Below are 14,911 nucleotides of genomic sequence, written 5' to 3' on the forward strand. Positions count from 1 at the left end.
TAGCTGGACCCCACAGGCTGCCACAGAGCAGCAGCTGCCGGGCAGGGCATGGACACACTGTTTGAAGATCCCTGACCCCCTGAACCTTCTCCACCTCCGGTATCTTTTAGCGCATGTGCATGAGGCAATTTTGCCATCCTTGTGAACATTTCTGCTCCCCTCACCCAAGGTATCTCGAGTCTTTATTTCCAATCAAAAGCTACACCATGTGCCTGCTGTTCTTTGGCAACGTTTTGCTGACTGCTAGACATTTTAGTTCTGTGTGAACTATTGAGAAAAGGTAAGTGCTGAGTCAGTGTGGTTCCCTCCCACTGGGGACAGAGGCTCCACACCACAAGCCAGGAAGTGCAGGACTGGACAGGACCGGGCCCCAGCATCTAACATCTTCTGATCTTAAATGCCAAACATCTTGGCCACTCTGACTATGGTTGATAACCCCCTCCTAACATTTGTGTAAAACACAGAGCAGGGGTGAATTCCAGTCACAAACTTTACTGCAGAGCCAGGGTGCCACGCAGACTCCCGCCATCTGCCATGTCATGGTGGACCTGCATCCCCACTGCTGGGCCAGTGACACTTCTTGCACCATCTCCTGGCTCCAGACCCAAGCTGTCCAGGACGTATAGTATATTCAACCTCCTATGCCCTTGCGCCTCTCCAGTCTGGAGCAGAGCTTGACCTCCTCCTGATGGCATCCTCACTTCTCGACAGCACAGACGCTGCCAGGGTGCTTCTTTTCCACTGGGGTCTGACACGTACGTCTTTTAGTGCCCATGTGTCCAAGTGTTGCCCTGAGTCCCTGCCCCCAATCCCTAGCACAGTGGTGGCTGCATCCAGACTCTCACTCCGGCCTCTCAGTAACCCATAATCCCTTGCTCACTCCTGCTCCTGCCAGACATGAAGTGCTTTCCACATTGCCTCTCTTCTCTTAGCCTGTCGATCAGTCCTTCAGGGGCTTAGGGCGCCATTACAACCTCTCAGAGCCTTGCTACATGCTGCCTTTCCCTAAATTATGTGCCTTTACAATGCCAGTCTAAGATACCGGAGTTAAATGGCACACGAAGATGAACCCTCAGCTAGGTCCCCATGCAGGCACAGGAACTCTTGTGACTCAGCACCAGCACTCTGTAAGAAGTCCTGTACAAAAGTCTCCTAGGAGCTTGCTAAAGTGCAGCCCCTCACCCTCCCTTGCTGCTCAATGCCACTCTCAAATTTCCTGGGACACCTCCAAAACCATCCACAGGCCCTTGAGGCCCTGTCTCAGAGTTGATTCTGGGGACACAAACTAAGACCTTTTATGAACATGACTGTTTTAAAACATCACAACCCAGGACATCTATGATGGGTCAAGGCAAAGACTGGGTCACCATTCCCCTTCCCTCCCTTCTTCTCTGGCTGGTCAATATGTTGACAAAATGGGACAGTTTAGTAAGTATCCTACAGGGGACACCATGCTTACTAAGCTAGTTCCTGGCATCTAGGAAGGAACAGGATATGCCTCATGGAGCTTTTCACAAAGCTGTCTGGAGTAGCTGCTTGCTGGTGGGCTGGGGGTGAAGACTGCCACAGCTGGCTTCTCCCATAAACTTTTACCCCATCTACCCAGACAGGTGTGGACTGCTCAGAGTGAACTTGAGCCAGGGAAAGGCATGGCGTCTGGGCCAGTGCAGGGGCTAGCATTTGCTACGTGAGCCCCACGGAGGCTGGAGAAGCAGCTCTCCTGGTTCTGATCCGCACTCGCAGTTTCATCAAGTCATAGAAATCTCTACAAACCCTGAGAGGACTCGTCTCCAGGGAAGGCATTCTCCACCAAGCAGATCCGTAGGAAGGTCAGGATGGCTACCAAGCCTTTCTGCACGATCAGGTGGGGTGGGAATTCCAGAGGGCAGTGTCTCAGGTTTAGCGCCTTCAGTGTAGTGACCTGCCCTGCAGCAGAGGGGGAGCGTCAGTACCCTGCCTGCTTCTTAGAGGGCAGCCCAGGAGGGAGAGCAGAGCAGAGCAGGGGAGGTGACAGATGTCTGAGGTTTTCTTTTGAGAACTCTGCAGGTGGGGCTGGCGAGATGGCTTGGTGGGTTAAGGCACTTGCCACCAAGCCTGATGACTTGAGTTCCAGCCCTGGGGCCCACCTAGTTGAAAGAGAGAACTCACTCCTGCGAGTTGTCCTCTGACTGCCACACTCATGCCATGATAAAACTGCACACTCACAAAATAAATAAATGTAATAAAAACTGTGAGCAAAACTCTTCAGGGGAGACAGATAACTCATGATAATAAAAGCAAGCCAAACAACAGCAACCTTCATGTCAAATTCATAGCAGAAAGCGGCTACATTACCAAAAATGTCCCTTTGCAACATATAAGCTATATGAACTATTAAAAAAGAAAAATAAGACCTGTACTGAGGAGACAGGTGTCACAGACAGCCCAGATGCCAGGATTAGCAGACAAAGGCTGAACAGCCATTATAAACACAGCCAAGGAAATGAAAGTAAAAATGCCTAACAAATTTGAGGAGAATATAACAAAATACCTCAACAAATAGGAATGCTAATGAAACAAAGAATCAAAAATTGCCAACAGGTTTAGAATTGAACACGGCAATAACTGCAGCAAAAAGTCTAGCAGAGGAACTCGGCCGTGGATATTAGATGGAGCAGGGATGCAGCTAAGTTGGTAGAGCTCTTGCCTAGGCTCTGGATCCCATGCCCAGCATAAACCAGGTATGGTGGCACATGCCTGAGATTCTAGGTAGAATCAAGGATATCCTGAGCTCAACTGGGGAGTTCAAGGCCAGCTTGGGTTACAAAAGACTGGGTCAAAAGAGGGAAGAGAAGGAAGAGACGGGGAAATAGGGGAGGGTGATTGACATTTATCATTCATTCGTTCATTCGTTTGTTTCCGTGGAGACGGTTCCACTCCACTGTTGCCCAGGCTGGCCTAGATTTCACCATTTAACACGGGTTGTTCTCACATGCAGCAATCCTCCTGTCTCATAGCCCAAGTGCTGAGGTTACAGGCGAATCCCCAAACCTAGTTGAATCGACAATGTCTAAGAATGTCCTAGGGATCCGCTTCCCACCCCAGTCTCAAGCCTAGGTGAAATCCAGCCATCGTCTTCTGGATTTGCTCCCATATGTGTACCCTTTGGGGCACCTTCCCCCACACTCCCACTTCGAGACCGGCTTCATGGCCAACTGATGTCGAGAAGAACCAAGGGAAGTCAAAGATGACTGCCCACCTTTTTTTTTTTATTTTTAAATTTATTTATTTATTATGTATACAATATTCTTTCTGTGTGTATGTCTGCAGGCCAGAAGAGGGCACCAGACCTCATTACAGATGGTTGTGAGCCACCATGTGGTTGCTGGGAATTGAATTCAGGACCGTAGGAAGAGCAGGCAATGCTCTTAACCGCTGAGCCATCTCTCCAGCCCGACTGCCCACCTTTTTGAAAACACACAGAGCTTTAGTGATAGAATGACACTGAGCACTGTCACCTGCTTACCGAGAGCATGTGACATGGTAAGCAGCTATCATGAAGTCACTCCTGTCTGCCTGCTGCTTCCCTTCCCTTCCGGCTGCTGCGGGTGCTCAAACTTCCTGCATTTTAGTAACTGCGAGTGGGCTGCATACAGCTGACTTCTGCATTTTTATCTGGCCCGACAGTCTCTGCCTTTTAAATGGCAAAGCATCACGTGCCACAGAAAGCCGGCTGGAGACTCTCTAGCTGTGTATACTCTAAGCAGCAAGCTATGGCAGCTATTCTTCATAATTAACTCGGGTGATTTGGGATCACCTAGGAGACACACCTCTGGCGCATCTGTGAAGTGTCTCCAGAGAGGTTTCACTAAGGGGAAAGGGAACCTGAATGTGAGTAGCATCATCCCATAGATCAAGGTAAAAAGCAGAAAGCCATGTGCTTTCTGCTTCCTGACCTGTCCCAGTTGCACATCCTGTCTCAGTGAACTCTGCAATACCTTCTGTGACGTGAGCCAAAACAAATCCACCTTCAAGCTGATCTGGTCAGAGCAGTGAAGAAAATAACTTTAACATAGCCCATGGGTGAATCGCACCAGAAGACATGCGGCCTTGAATGACAAGTCACAACACACGGACACGGTGAGGGCAGTGTTTAGGACAGAGTGCAGCTCAAATGTGTGCTAGAAAAGAAATCCGAAATCAAACTCCCAAGTTTTCAACTCAACAAAGATGGCGGGGGAGCAAATCAAATTCAAACAGACAAAGATAAGAGAAAGCAGAAACCAAGACAAATCAGTATGTAAGGAGGAAATGAGTGTATTCCTCATTTATAGCAGAGAAAATGCACACAATGGCCCCTCACATCCTCTCGGGCCTCAGAAGCACATGTGAGCCAAAGAATCAAGGAACTGAGTCCAAAGGAGGGCACTGAACAAAAGCAGCTGAGACTCAAGCCTGGCTCCCACGGAGAGCAAAGCCACACGGCAGCAGGCAGCGTTGTGTGGCCAGGTTTTCTTAGGCTGTGTGCAAAGTGCAAAGCTGTCTGGCCTTGGCATCAACAACACACTAAGTGCTAACAACTCCTCTGCCCCAGAATAGGCACGAGCTCTGGAAGGAACGTGGAGACAGCCCTCTGGACATGCCTGTGGGCGATGCTGTGGTAAGGTTACATGAAAGGGCAGCACCATCACCAGGCTGGGATCCTGCGCTGTAGAAAAGGGAAAAAAGGAGCTGAGCACCAGCATTTGCTCCTTTCTGCCTCCTGACTGGAGATGCAATGTGCCACCCCTGCCACCTTCAATTGGCCGCTGATTCCTGCCATCTTCAGTTGGCCACCATGAACCTTTGAGCTGTGAGCCCAAACAAACCTTTCTTCCCTTAAACTCTCTTGTCAGGGTGCCTTACCACAGCAGCTGGAGAAGGGACTAATAGCCTGGCAGAGGGCCTTGGAACACCTCGCTGCCTCCCTTCCTCCAACATGCCTCTCCCCTCCATCACAAGCCCCGGACTTCAAAGCATTGAAAGTCACCTTTCACTTTGCTGTGGTACTTACCTAGCTCAACGGGTAACGCTTTGATAGGATTTCTTTCTAAAAGCAAAGTTTTCAAATGTCTTTAAAAGAAAACAAGAACAAAATACTTTAGAAAACAGAAGATTAAATGACCACCTGTAAAATATAGTGTCAAAAGGCCTCATTTTTCTTTTCTTGGTCACGGACATCCTAACACACACACACACACACACACACACACACACACACACACACACACACACAGTATGTACCATTAGCAAACATCTCAGAACTGGAGCGCAGCAGGGGAGCTACATTGCACTCTGTCCTGCACCTATTCTGGTTGTTTTTTCATTTGTTTTTACTTATTTGCTTTTCAAGACAGGGTTTCTATGCATAGCCCTGGCTGTCCTTGACCTCTCTCTGTAGACCAGGCTGGCCTCAAACTCATAGAGGTATGCCTGCCTCTGCCTCCCGAGTGTTGAGATTATCATAATACTTAAGACTGTATCCATTATTAATTTATTGCTTTCTCCTTCTCCTTTACTTCTCTGGGACCCTCGGCTGAAATCTGGCACAAGGTCTCAGATGGCCTAGTCCATCTAGTGCTGTCTTCTTGAAGATAGGGTCTATCTCATGGCTATCTCAGGACTAGCAGAAGGCAGGGCTCTGGGCCTGAGCTACACCCAGAAACTCTGAATGATGCTGAAACCATTGCCCTCTGGACTGATGGGCTCAGAGTGACCATATCTGGTGGACCTGAAGCAAAGAGAAGGCGTGCTGGGGGGCAGAGTGCACTGCAGCCTCCGCACCCAGTCAAGCTCATGTCTGCTAACTTCATGGTTCTCCACTGTGTACTTTGTACTTTCTCAGGAATTCTTATGCTTTTAAGTTTGTTTTTGAACAGTTCTACTCTATGGCATGGTTGGCCTAGACCTTGCTATGCAGATCAGGGCAGTACCAAATTTTCAACAATCCTCTTGCCTCTACCGCTCCAGTGCTAAGATTACAGATACATACCACATTTTGCCTTACTTGATATTTTTATGAAAAAACCTGTCTTTTTTGAAATATTATTTAAAAATGTTTTTGTGTATACATGTTTTTATGGCTATTTGTGTGGACATGCGCCATGTGCCCATGGAGGCCAGAGGAGGGTGTCAGATCTGCTGAACCTGGGAGTTACAGATGGTCATGAACTGCCCGCGTGGGTGTTTACAGAGAACCTAACCAACTCTTCTGCAAGTGCAGCAAGCCCGTTTGACCACCAAACTGTCTCTTCTGCCCTAAGAAACTTAATGTGATATGTACAGAGGCCGGTTATGTGAGCCTTCCTGACTCAGCTCATCGGCTTGGCTGTAGTGCCCTTTAAAACGTCTCATAAGGAAACAGGCAGCAAGGATGTGCCAGCTCTCTGTGAGCTGGTTGCAACTCAAGACAGGACACTCAGCAATGTGCCCTGGGCTTCTCCAGCACCAAAGCCAAAGGCATTCCAGTCCATTTGGCTTGAGTTCTTTTAGAAGAATATTTATAATATTTAATATTTACCAAACATTAAGCTGAAAGTATGCAGGGGGTTCTACCTGATATAACAATATCCATGTGGTGATAAGCCTGTGTTGGTCTTGTATGTTCTATCGCTAACCAGACTGTCCTGGCTGCTTATCTCAGCACCAACTTACAACTGAGCAGACACCTGCCAGCTTCCAGCCTCCAGAGAACGAGTCAGCATGCCTTGTTTTAATCTCTGCGCTCACACTCACACATCCACACACAGTGGAGGGGGGGCTCTGGCGATACTATTGTTTTAAATACATATACTTTTAACTTTAAAGCCTTTAATGAGCCCACAATTACTTAAAATTTCTAATTAATATGTTTCAGCTCTTCAGCAAGTGGATCCAGTTTTAATGACATAATGGGTGTAAAATCAGAGACTCAATTATAAATTAAACAACACAAAGCAGCTGGCGTTGGCTGTCAAAATCCAAGGATTCCAGATCTGAGAACTAAGTACCATTTGGGGGAAGAAATAGGAAGTGGATCCCTCAGCAGCAGACTTCATGTGACCTTAACCGTCAGGGACAACTACTCAACAGAATGAATGTTAACCATAAAATAATTTGTGGCCAAAACCACTCAGCTATCCCAGCACAGAAGGTGGTGTTCTTGTGAGGAAGAAAGCCACTCTGTACAGGACACAGGCCCAGAAGACTGGGTGGCCTGGCCAGGCATGTATAACTGGGTGGAAACAACCCAAAGATCCCAAGATCCAGCTCTGCGGTGTCACCACCTGCCAGCTAGGCATGCACTGTCGCCTCACCAGTCCACCAGTCCATGCACGGCTTACCCTGCAGGTTCATGGCTTACCCTGCAGGTTCCAGGCTCTCCAGGGCCCCACAGGAGGCTCCCAGCTCAGACAAGTCACAACAAGCTGCCTCCTGCCTCCTGCTGAGCAGGAGCAGTGTGGAGGGGCAAGGCCAAGGCATTTGCTCTCTCCATTATTTGTGCCAGGTGCTCACTCCCCACCCCCACCCATTTTTCTTTCTTTTTCTTTCTTTTGTTTTTGTTTTTCGAGATAGGATTTCTTTGTAGCTTTAGAACCTGACCTGGAACTAGTGCTTGTAGACCAGGCTGGCCTCCGATTCACAGAGATCCGCCTGTCTCTGCCTCCCAAGTGCTGGGATTAAAGGCGTGCACTACCACTATCCGGCTACAATATAGTTTGATTAATACTTAAGACATGGTGTTTCCAGCTCAAGCAAGGCACCTCCTCAAACCTTATGCTGATGCACAGCGGACTGACGATCTCCCTGGGAGGCTACATGGGAACTGGGTCAACCTTAGACACATCTGTTTTCTAGCCTGCTGTCAATGCCAATCCTAAAAGCTCTGAGGTCCCTTGAGGCCTGGCTGCAGTCACTTGGCCAAGCCTCCTACATGGACCACTGCTCTGGCTGCCTGCCAACTCCTTCTACCCTTTGCCCCATAGCTTCCTTTCTTAGGCAGTGATCTGGGGCCAAGTCGAATTCTATCCCTATCTGCGTCCAGTTCTTTCAAAGTTGAGAGCGCAGATCCCAAACCTTCCTCAGCCTCGGCTCCTACCTTGTCCCTGACCCCTGGTAAGCTCTTGTGTACTTCGGGGACTTGTCTGCCCTTCTCTTTGCTCAGCTCTGTGAGGGGAGAGGCGGGTCTGAAGTGAGTAGCTGGGGCAGATCTAATACTGGTAGAGGGGGCCGTGGCACAGAGAGTGAACCCAGGCAAGGAGGCAGTGAGTCCGCAGCTGGGGTAGGGAGGAGAAGCCTAGTTGTCGAAGGTGGACTGGACTGGGCTCCACAACTGGGAGTTCTGGGAAACCCTGGGAAGCCGAGGGGCAGGAATGTGGAAAAACAGTCTATACTGCTTGCCTGGGGGTTTCTAGCTTCCCAAAAGGGGGCAAAACTCTTCCCCAAGAGCCAGGGGGGATTCTCCAGGGCCCAAGGCAATGCCTGGCTGGGTTTTTATATAGCCAGGGCACTTTTGATCTTAGCCAGTTTCCCACAGCAGAGTCAGGGTGGAATCAGCTGTTCTGGAAGCCATGTGGACTTTCTAGCAGGGGCACCGAGGCTGCCATTTTCTACCATGTCAAAGAGCTCATCACAACACGATTAGCCACCCCTGGGACAGCTGGCCATGGACCTGTGAGCTGTGTCTGAACCATCTGGACTTTCTTATTTTGAGATGGCAATTCACCATGTAGCCTGAGTTGGCTCAGATTCACAATGATTTGCCTGCCTCTGCTTCCTAAGTGCCCCGCCCTGTTGAAGACGATCGACTTGCACATCCAAGGAGTAGACACTTACTTGTGAGAGCCAATCTCTGATGGAAGGGCCTTGATCTTGTTGTAACGGAGGTCCAGCCATGTCAGGTTGGGCAGCAACTGGAAGAAATCCTTTGGAATCTCACTGAGCGAATTCCTCTGCAGGTGTAATTGCTTCCACAGAAGGGGACCAGAGGATGCTTTATCAGCCAGTGAAATTTAAAACAGGATGTATCCAAAAACCATCTCCAAAGGGACTAAAACAACCACAACTACATGTCAAACAAAAAAAGCTACCCTTAAAGAACATAAACAGTTGGCACAAGAATCAGAGATTTAAAACCTAACGCTGTTTTCCTTCTCCCTGGCCACACTCAGTACCATGCTCGCAGCAAACCCAGTGAGCAAACGGTAAGAGTCATACCTGACTCACTCCAAGTTGGCACTAAGGAGGAAGCTATGGGACACAGGCACATTCTGCTGCGGCATGATCTGTGAGGACCAGCCACACAGAAAGGAGCCATCACCCAGGTAAGAAGACAGGATCCGTGAGGCCTGATCCGAACCCTGAGAAACTGTGTCCCGACTTTGAAACCGCAGTGGATGCTTGGAACCATAGACAGCACTGGGCCATTCAGCTCTCTGCCTGTGCACTCCCACAATGAAGGTGCACCACCACCACCACCACCACCACCACCACCACCACCACCACCACTCCCACAATGAAGGTGCACCACCACCACCACCACCACAACCCCACAATGAAGGTGCACCACCACCACCACCACTTGGCCGATTTTTTTTTTTATGGCCATAGAAATACATTCATAGCAACACCTGTCTTCTCAGGTATGAGTCTAGATTAGACTTAAAATACGTTGGAATTTTCTCCTTCCTTTTTGGATAAAGGCAATGGTTATCTGATTGCTTAGCTGGACTCCTGAGAATGGAGAGCTTCACTTCTTAGTGAGTGTCATGTAAACAACAGTTGCCTGAGGCGGTGGGTCCCTGTAACCAAGAGAGAACTCTTGGAGGCTGATAACAGCCAGGAGGACCGTGACTCTGAGGCCAGTTTGGGCGACATAGTAAGAGCCTGTCTACAAAACTCGAAGGGCAAGAGTGCTAGCTAGCTCGCATGCCGTGAGAGCAGACATGGGCAGAGGGAACGAGTAGCTCATCTCAGTGCGCTGATGGACCTGACAAGGGCTCTACATGTGTGACTGCCAGCTTACAACAAACCACAGTACCATTTCTAGGTTCCAGATGAAGCCGAATGCAATTTAAGGGCATTCTATGACACAAGGGCAGTGCCAGACATGCCAGCACTGCTGGGGGATCCTCTATCCCGTCTGCCATCAACACTGCTTGCTCCAGAAAACTTGGGGACAATGCAATATTACTAGGAAGTGCCCTGAAGGAGGGCCTGGCACAAAAAAAAAGCAGTGTACATCAGCAAAGTCCAAGACAACGAGAGAAAGCGTCCAACTGTTTTCATAGTCCCCAGGGCCTGCAAAAGGACACGTAGTTTAAATCAGAGACCCACCTATTTGGACAGTGGTCTCTACCCAGGTTGATCTCAGCCTGAGGGTTTCCCGTGAAGAAACACAACCTGCAGGGTAGAGAAGGCTGCCCCATCTTGATACCTGGCTCCCTCTGTTGCCTGGCACCGCATCTCAGTTGTTCTTTGTTGTGGTCAGCCCGTGAAACCCCAGCTAACCCTCCCGCTCCTTCTAGAATTCACCTCTCCTAACAAGAGGGACAAAAAGCCCAGTGCTGATTCTGCTTCTGGCTGCAGGCACCTGTGTGCCCCACGCTCCCAGAAATGGGACACTTACTTGAAGGGTGGGAACTTTAAATAACTCTCCCAAACGGCACAGGCCTCTTTGACTCAGGTCTAAAATTGGTGAGGAAGAGAAGATGACTCCCTCAAAACTAGACTCATCATTTTTGGAAAAGGAAGCTGGTATGCCCTTGGCAACAGCAGCATTCTCGGGATCACTGGCAGCCTCCTCCGTGTCCTCCATCGGATGCCCTCCAGTGGCCACAGCTCATCCTTCTCGGTATGGAGTCACCTGAAAACAGGAAGGGGGAGGGTCCTAGCAACCAGAAGTCACGGGGGAGAGGGGTGCATGACGGGATGGGAGCAAGAAACATTTGCAGGGACTTGACTTGCTGAAAAAGCAACAGCAACATGAATTTGGCTTTCAAAGTTGTAAGTATTGGATCACAAGGAGGCACTGGTTAAATTCTTTGCTCTTCACACTGTACCACAAAATTTAAAAAAGAAAATGATTATTGTGATCTGAGATATAGGTTCTGGCAGCCCAGGCCAGCCTCCAACTCACTATGGTGAGCTCTGAATTCCTAATCTCCTGGCATCTGCCTTGAAAATGTTGCAATTAAAATCAAGTACGTGCCTGGCTACAATATAACTTTAACTGGGAAGTACCCGCGAAAACAAGCATGAGAGAATGAAAACAAAGGGGCGGGGGCTCCACGTTTGCAAGCCACCTGCAAAATGGGGAGGGGTTTCTGGTAAGCCTGTTTCCTGTTTCCGCCTTGGTTCTCTGCCTAGGCAATAACAATCTTGGATCTTAGAGTTCAATAATTATTTTGCTTAGCCAGCGCATCCTTTCAAAACAATCCCAGCAGAGACGATGACTGGAGTGCTTATAGGTTTGAAATCATCTAAAGACTGCCTGTCACCCCTTTTTAAGAAGGTAACTTTCAATGAAGGATCTGGTATCAAGAGTGTACAATTCATGAGGCGCCTAGGTCTGCTTCTGACCCAGGGATGGGGCTCCCTAAGGTCTCCAGGTATTTGCATAGTCTGTGGTTTGTTGTTGTTGTTGTTTTTCTACACCTTAGAATTAGGAGGAAAGGATTCTGCCTTCAACAGATTATATTGTAAGGAAGATGTTGACAGGAGAGAAGCAAAGAACTGGTGGTTCGGTTTCCACACTGGAAAACCGAAAAGTTGGTTAGGCAGAACTCGACATTTGGGCCTCAATTTCTACCCTCGGGGCGTGACCACTGTAGAGGGTCAGGGGACCAAGTCATAGTCTTCTCCCACCACCGCGCTATCAGAGGTCAATGTTCAAAGAATCTCCAGCAGACAGACCCACAGCCCGATGGTCCATCAACCCCGGAGTCCACGCCCGCCATCATGGGGGCCGATCCCACAGAGCATAGTCAAGTGCCCGCTCCCTTCCAGTCCAGCCCTGTCAGCGGTGATTGACGCCACAACACCCCTCCTCCTCCCCACGAGCCTCCACGCCCACCTGCGACTCCGCCCCGGCACGCCGGCTGCCCCGCCTCCGAGAGGCTCAGGCACTGTCTAACAATGGAGCCTCGCGACCCAGACCGTCGCTACGGAGACGCCGCTGCCCTACGGAGGCCCGAGGGCGTCAAGCCGCGGGGCGGGGGGCGGGGGGCGGGGGGCGGGGGGCGGGAGGGTGGGGTGGCTTTGGTACGCGTGCGCTTATGGCCTGTGATGCTGGAGGTGGGTGACAAGGCTAGAAAGAGGGCAGCCGGATGGACTCGGGGAGGGCTTGGGGACCCGAAGGAGACTGAGCGGTGCTTCTGCTGAGCAGACCCATCTTCCAGGGCAAGGGACCTTCGGGCCGCAGGCTGCCCGGAACCAACCGCTGACCTCCGCGCCTGCGTAGAAACAGCCGCCGCCGCAGTGCCATGATCGTGGCTCCGGGTACAGGGTTTAAAGCAGAGAGGTGTTGTAGCGGGGCCTGGTTCGGCACAGACCCTCGAATGTGGAAACTTGGAGGCTGCCTACCCATTTAGAAACCTTCACGACTGGGCATTCTGGGAGGTCGGTTAACTAAGCATACACCCTAAACCACACCATACTCCACAGAGAAAAGGGATCCGATAGAAAAGAGATTACCAGAATATGGTGAACTACCTTAAAACCAGATCTGGTGGGAGATAGAAGCTCTGTCTCGGGTCCCAGAATATCCTGAACAATGAGGTGATGTGAGTCATTCCTTTCTGGAGGCCAGAACTTAGGATCTTAGAAAGTTCCATTTTAGTGAGTAATATGTCACACACAGGGCAACACGACCCGTGATCAAATCTACGGAAACCACCGGAAGTGAACTGGTCAGAACAGTGAGTTGTGTCCTCAGCTATCGTGCACATGAATGTAATTTTGCTAAACATTTTTGAAGCAGCAAAAACAGGAGCTGTACTGAAGGTATAAGATGGAACCAAAGTGGAAGTCTAGAGCTAAAAAACCAAAAACAATAGCAACAAAAATGGTTTATTCGGGCCAGCAAGGTGACTCAGTGGGTAAGTTCACTGAGCTAATTCTTAGAACCTAAGAGGTAGGAGAGAACCAATTTCACAGTTGTCCTGTGGCCTCTACACATGAACCGTGGTATGCCCCATATTTATGCAATAATAAATTTAAATAGTTTTTCAGTCGTTTATTAGCAGATTGCTTAGAACTGAAGGTGAGATAGGGAGTAAATTGTAAAACAAACCAATAAAAACAATATAAAAAAACTCAAAATGATAAAGCTTAGAAAATTCAAGAGCTATAGGAGTCCAGTGGCCCAGGTATGTGTGGCTGGGTGTCCTCTGAGCAACCGTCTTCTGACGTCTCTTGAACACGACAGAGAAGGATGCTGGCAGCTGAATTTGTTTGGTTACATGTTGGTAACCAAGGTTGGGGCCAAGAGGTGTTTAGAGGAGCTTCAGAAGGCAGAGAAGGCAGGCCTTTCCTGCCTGGCCACAATGCCATCAAAGAGCCCATTCTGATGGCTCAGGCAGTGATGTGCTTACCACACCTGCATGGGAACCTGAATTAGATCCCCCAGAATCCACTTGAAAGGTTAGGTACAGAAGTGTATGCCTGTAATCCCCCACTCTTGGGAGGCAGACAGGTGGATTCTTAGGGCTCACCAGCCAACCTTAATAACCCACTTTCCTCCAGGCAGTGAGACCCTGTCTCCAACAAGAAACAAAGTAGACAGCTTGTTGAATGGCACGGGGCATGGCATTCAACCTCCACACACGTACCCATACCCATTCATAAGAGTATATGTTCCACCTATATATGTTCCTAGTAGGATAGAATTTTACCCCAGATTGGACATTGGATTATACACATTTGATTGACAAAATGAGAAGCTTGGTGTAATGTCCATGTGCTGACAATCACAGGGTCCCCCTGCTGGGAACTGGTGTCCATTGGCACCTTGGGGAGCCGTTGGGTACCCCAGCACAGCCCCATCTGAGCCTGTTGCCTCTTCCTGCTGTCGTCTGAAGTTTTGATTTCACTTAAATATCCACGAAATTAGTTTTTGTATTCAATAGTTAATTATATGTAGGAACTTAACTTGCCTTTTTTTGTGCTCATTCTCCAGCTAAACCGCCTCTGTTTAGTTCTCTTGGCAAGTGTTTCTGGGCTATTCTCCTTAAGCTTATGAATGTACCCTCTCTATTTTCATCTAATTCTTGAATGACTGTTTAGCTGCTGCAGAGTTCCCTGTTGACAGCAATTTTCTATCAGAATTTTAAAGCTATTACTTACTGGCTGCTGCTGAGAAGGCTGCTGCCAGCCCCGCTGCCATTTCAGGGAAGGAATCTGCCTTCCGTCCCCATCCGTGCTCTGCAACCCCACTTCCGTGTCTCTGAGCGCACACCAGGTTCTCTCTGCCTGGCCAAGTCTGTGTCCTCCATTCAGGTTCTTCATGCCTTTTTGGGCATGGCTTGTTTACACCCCGATATTGACTCATGTTGGTGGGACTTCCTCACTGTGCTCGCTCCCCCTGGCTCAGAACTGCCCTTTCTGAGAGTTACCCATCTCTGGTCTTATGGACCATCTGCCAGCCCACTAAATCTTTCCACTAGGGTGCAATTGGCTTCAACTGTTGAGTTTCTCAAGTGTTATGCAATGTTTTACTCTTTTGGCTTTTTTTTGGGGGGGGTCCACCATCCAGCTCCCAAATAAATCACACGTGGAGGCTTATTCTTAGTTGTAAATGCCCGGCCTTAGCTTGGCTTCTTGCTAGACAGCTTTGCTCAAATTATCCCGACTACCTTTTGCCTTGGCTTTTTTCTTTGTCTATTTCTGTATATCTTACTTTCATTCTTATTTCATG

General features: G+C 49.1%; 1 protein-coding gene across 2 annotated transcripts in view; it reads right to left on the minus strand.

Moving 5' to 3' along the window:
- Positions 1-12,169, minus strand: part of Lrrc27 (leucine rich repeat containing 27) — a 28,773-nt gene extending 16,604 nt beyond the window's left edge. For both annotated transcript variants that reach the window (XM_048455285.3, XM_085693307.2), the window contains exons 1-5: positions 12,071-12,169; positions 10,625-10,861; positions 8,833-8,963; positions 5,033-5,091; positions 1,774-1,926 (exon numbers count right to left, since the gene is read on the minus strand). In XM_048455285.3, coding sequence (XP_048311242.3) covers positions 1,774-1,926; positions 5,033-5,091; positions 8,833-8,963; positions 10,625-10,813 — 532 coding nt within the window. In that variant the 5' untranslated portion in view covers positions 10,814-10,861; positions 12,071-12,169. The remainder of the gene's footprint in view (positions 1-1,773; positions 1,927-5,032; positions 5,092-8,832; positions 8,964-10,624; positions 10,862-12,070) is intronic.
- Positions 12,170-14,911: the final 2,742 nt, after the last annotated feature.

This window comes from Myodes glareolus, chromosome 7 (assembly GCF_982192425.1).
Source record: "Myodes glareolus chromosome 7, mMyoGla1.1, whole genome shotgun sequence".
Classification (NCBI taxonomy): domain Eukaryota; kingdom Metazoa; phylum Chordata; class Mammalia; order Rodentia; family Cricetidae; genus Myodes; species Myodes glareolus.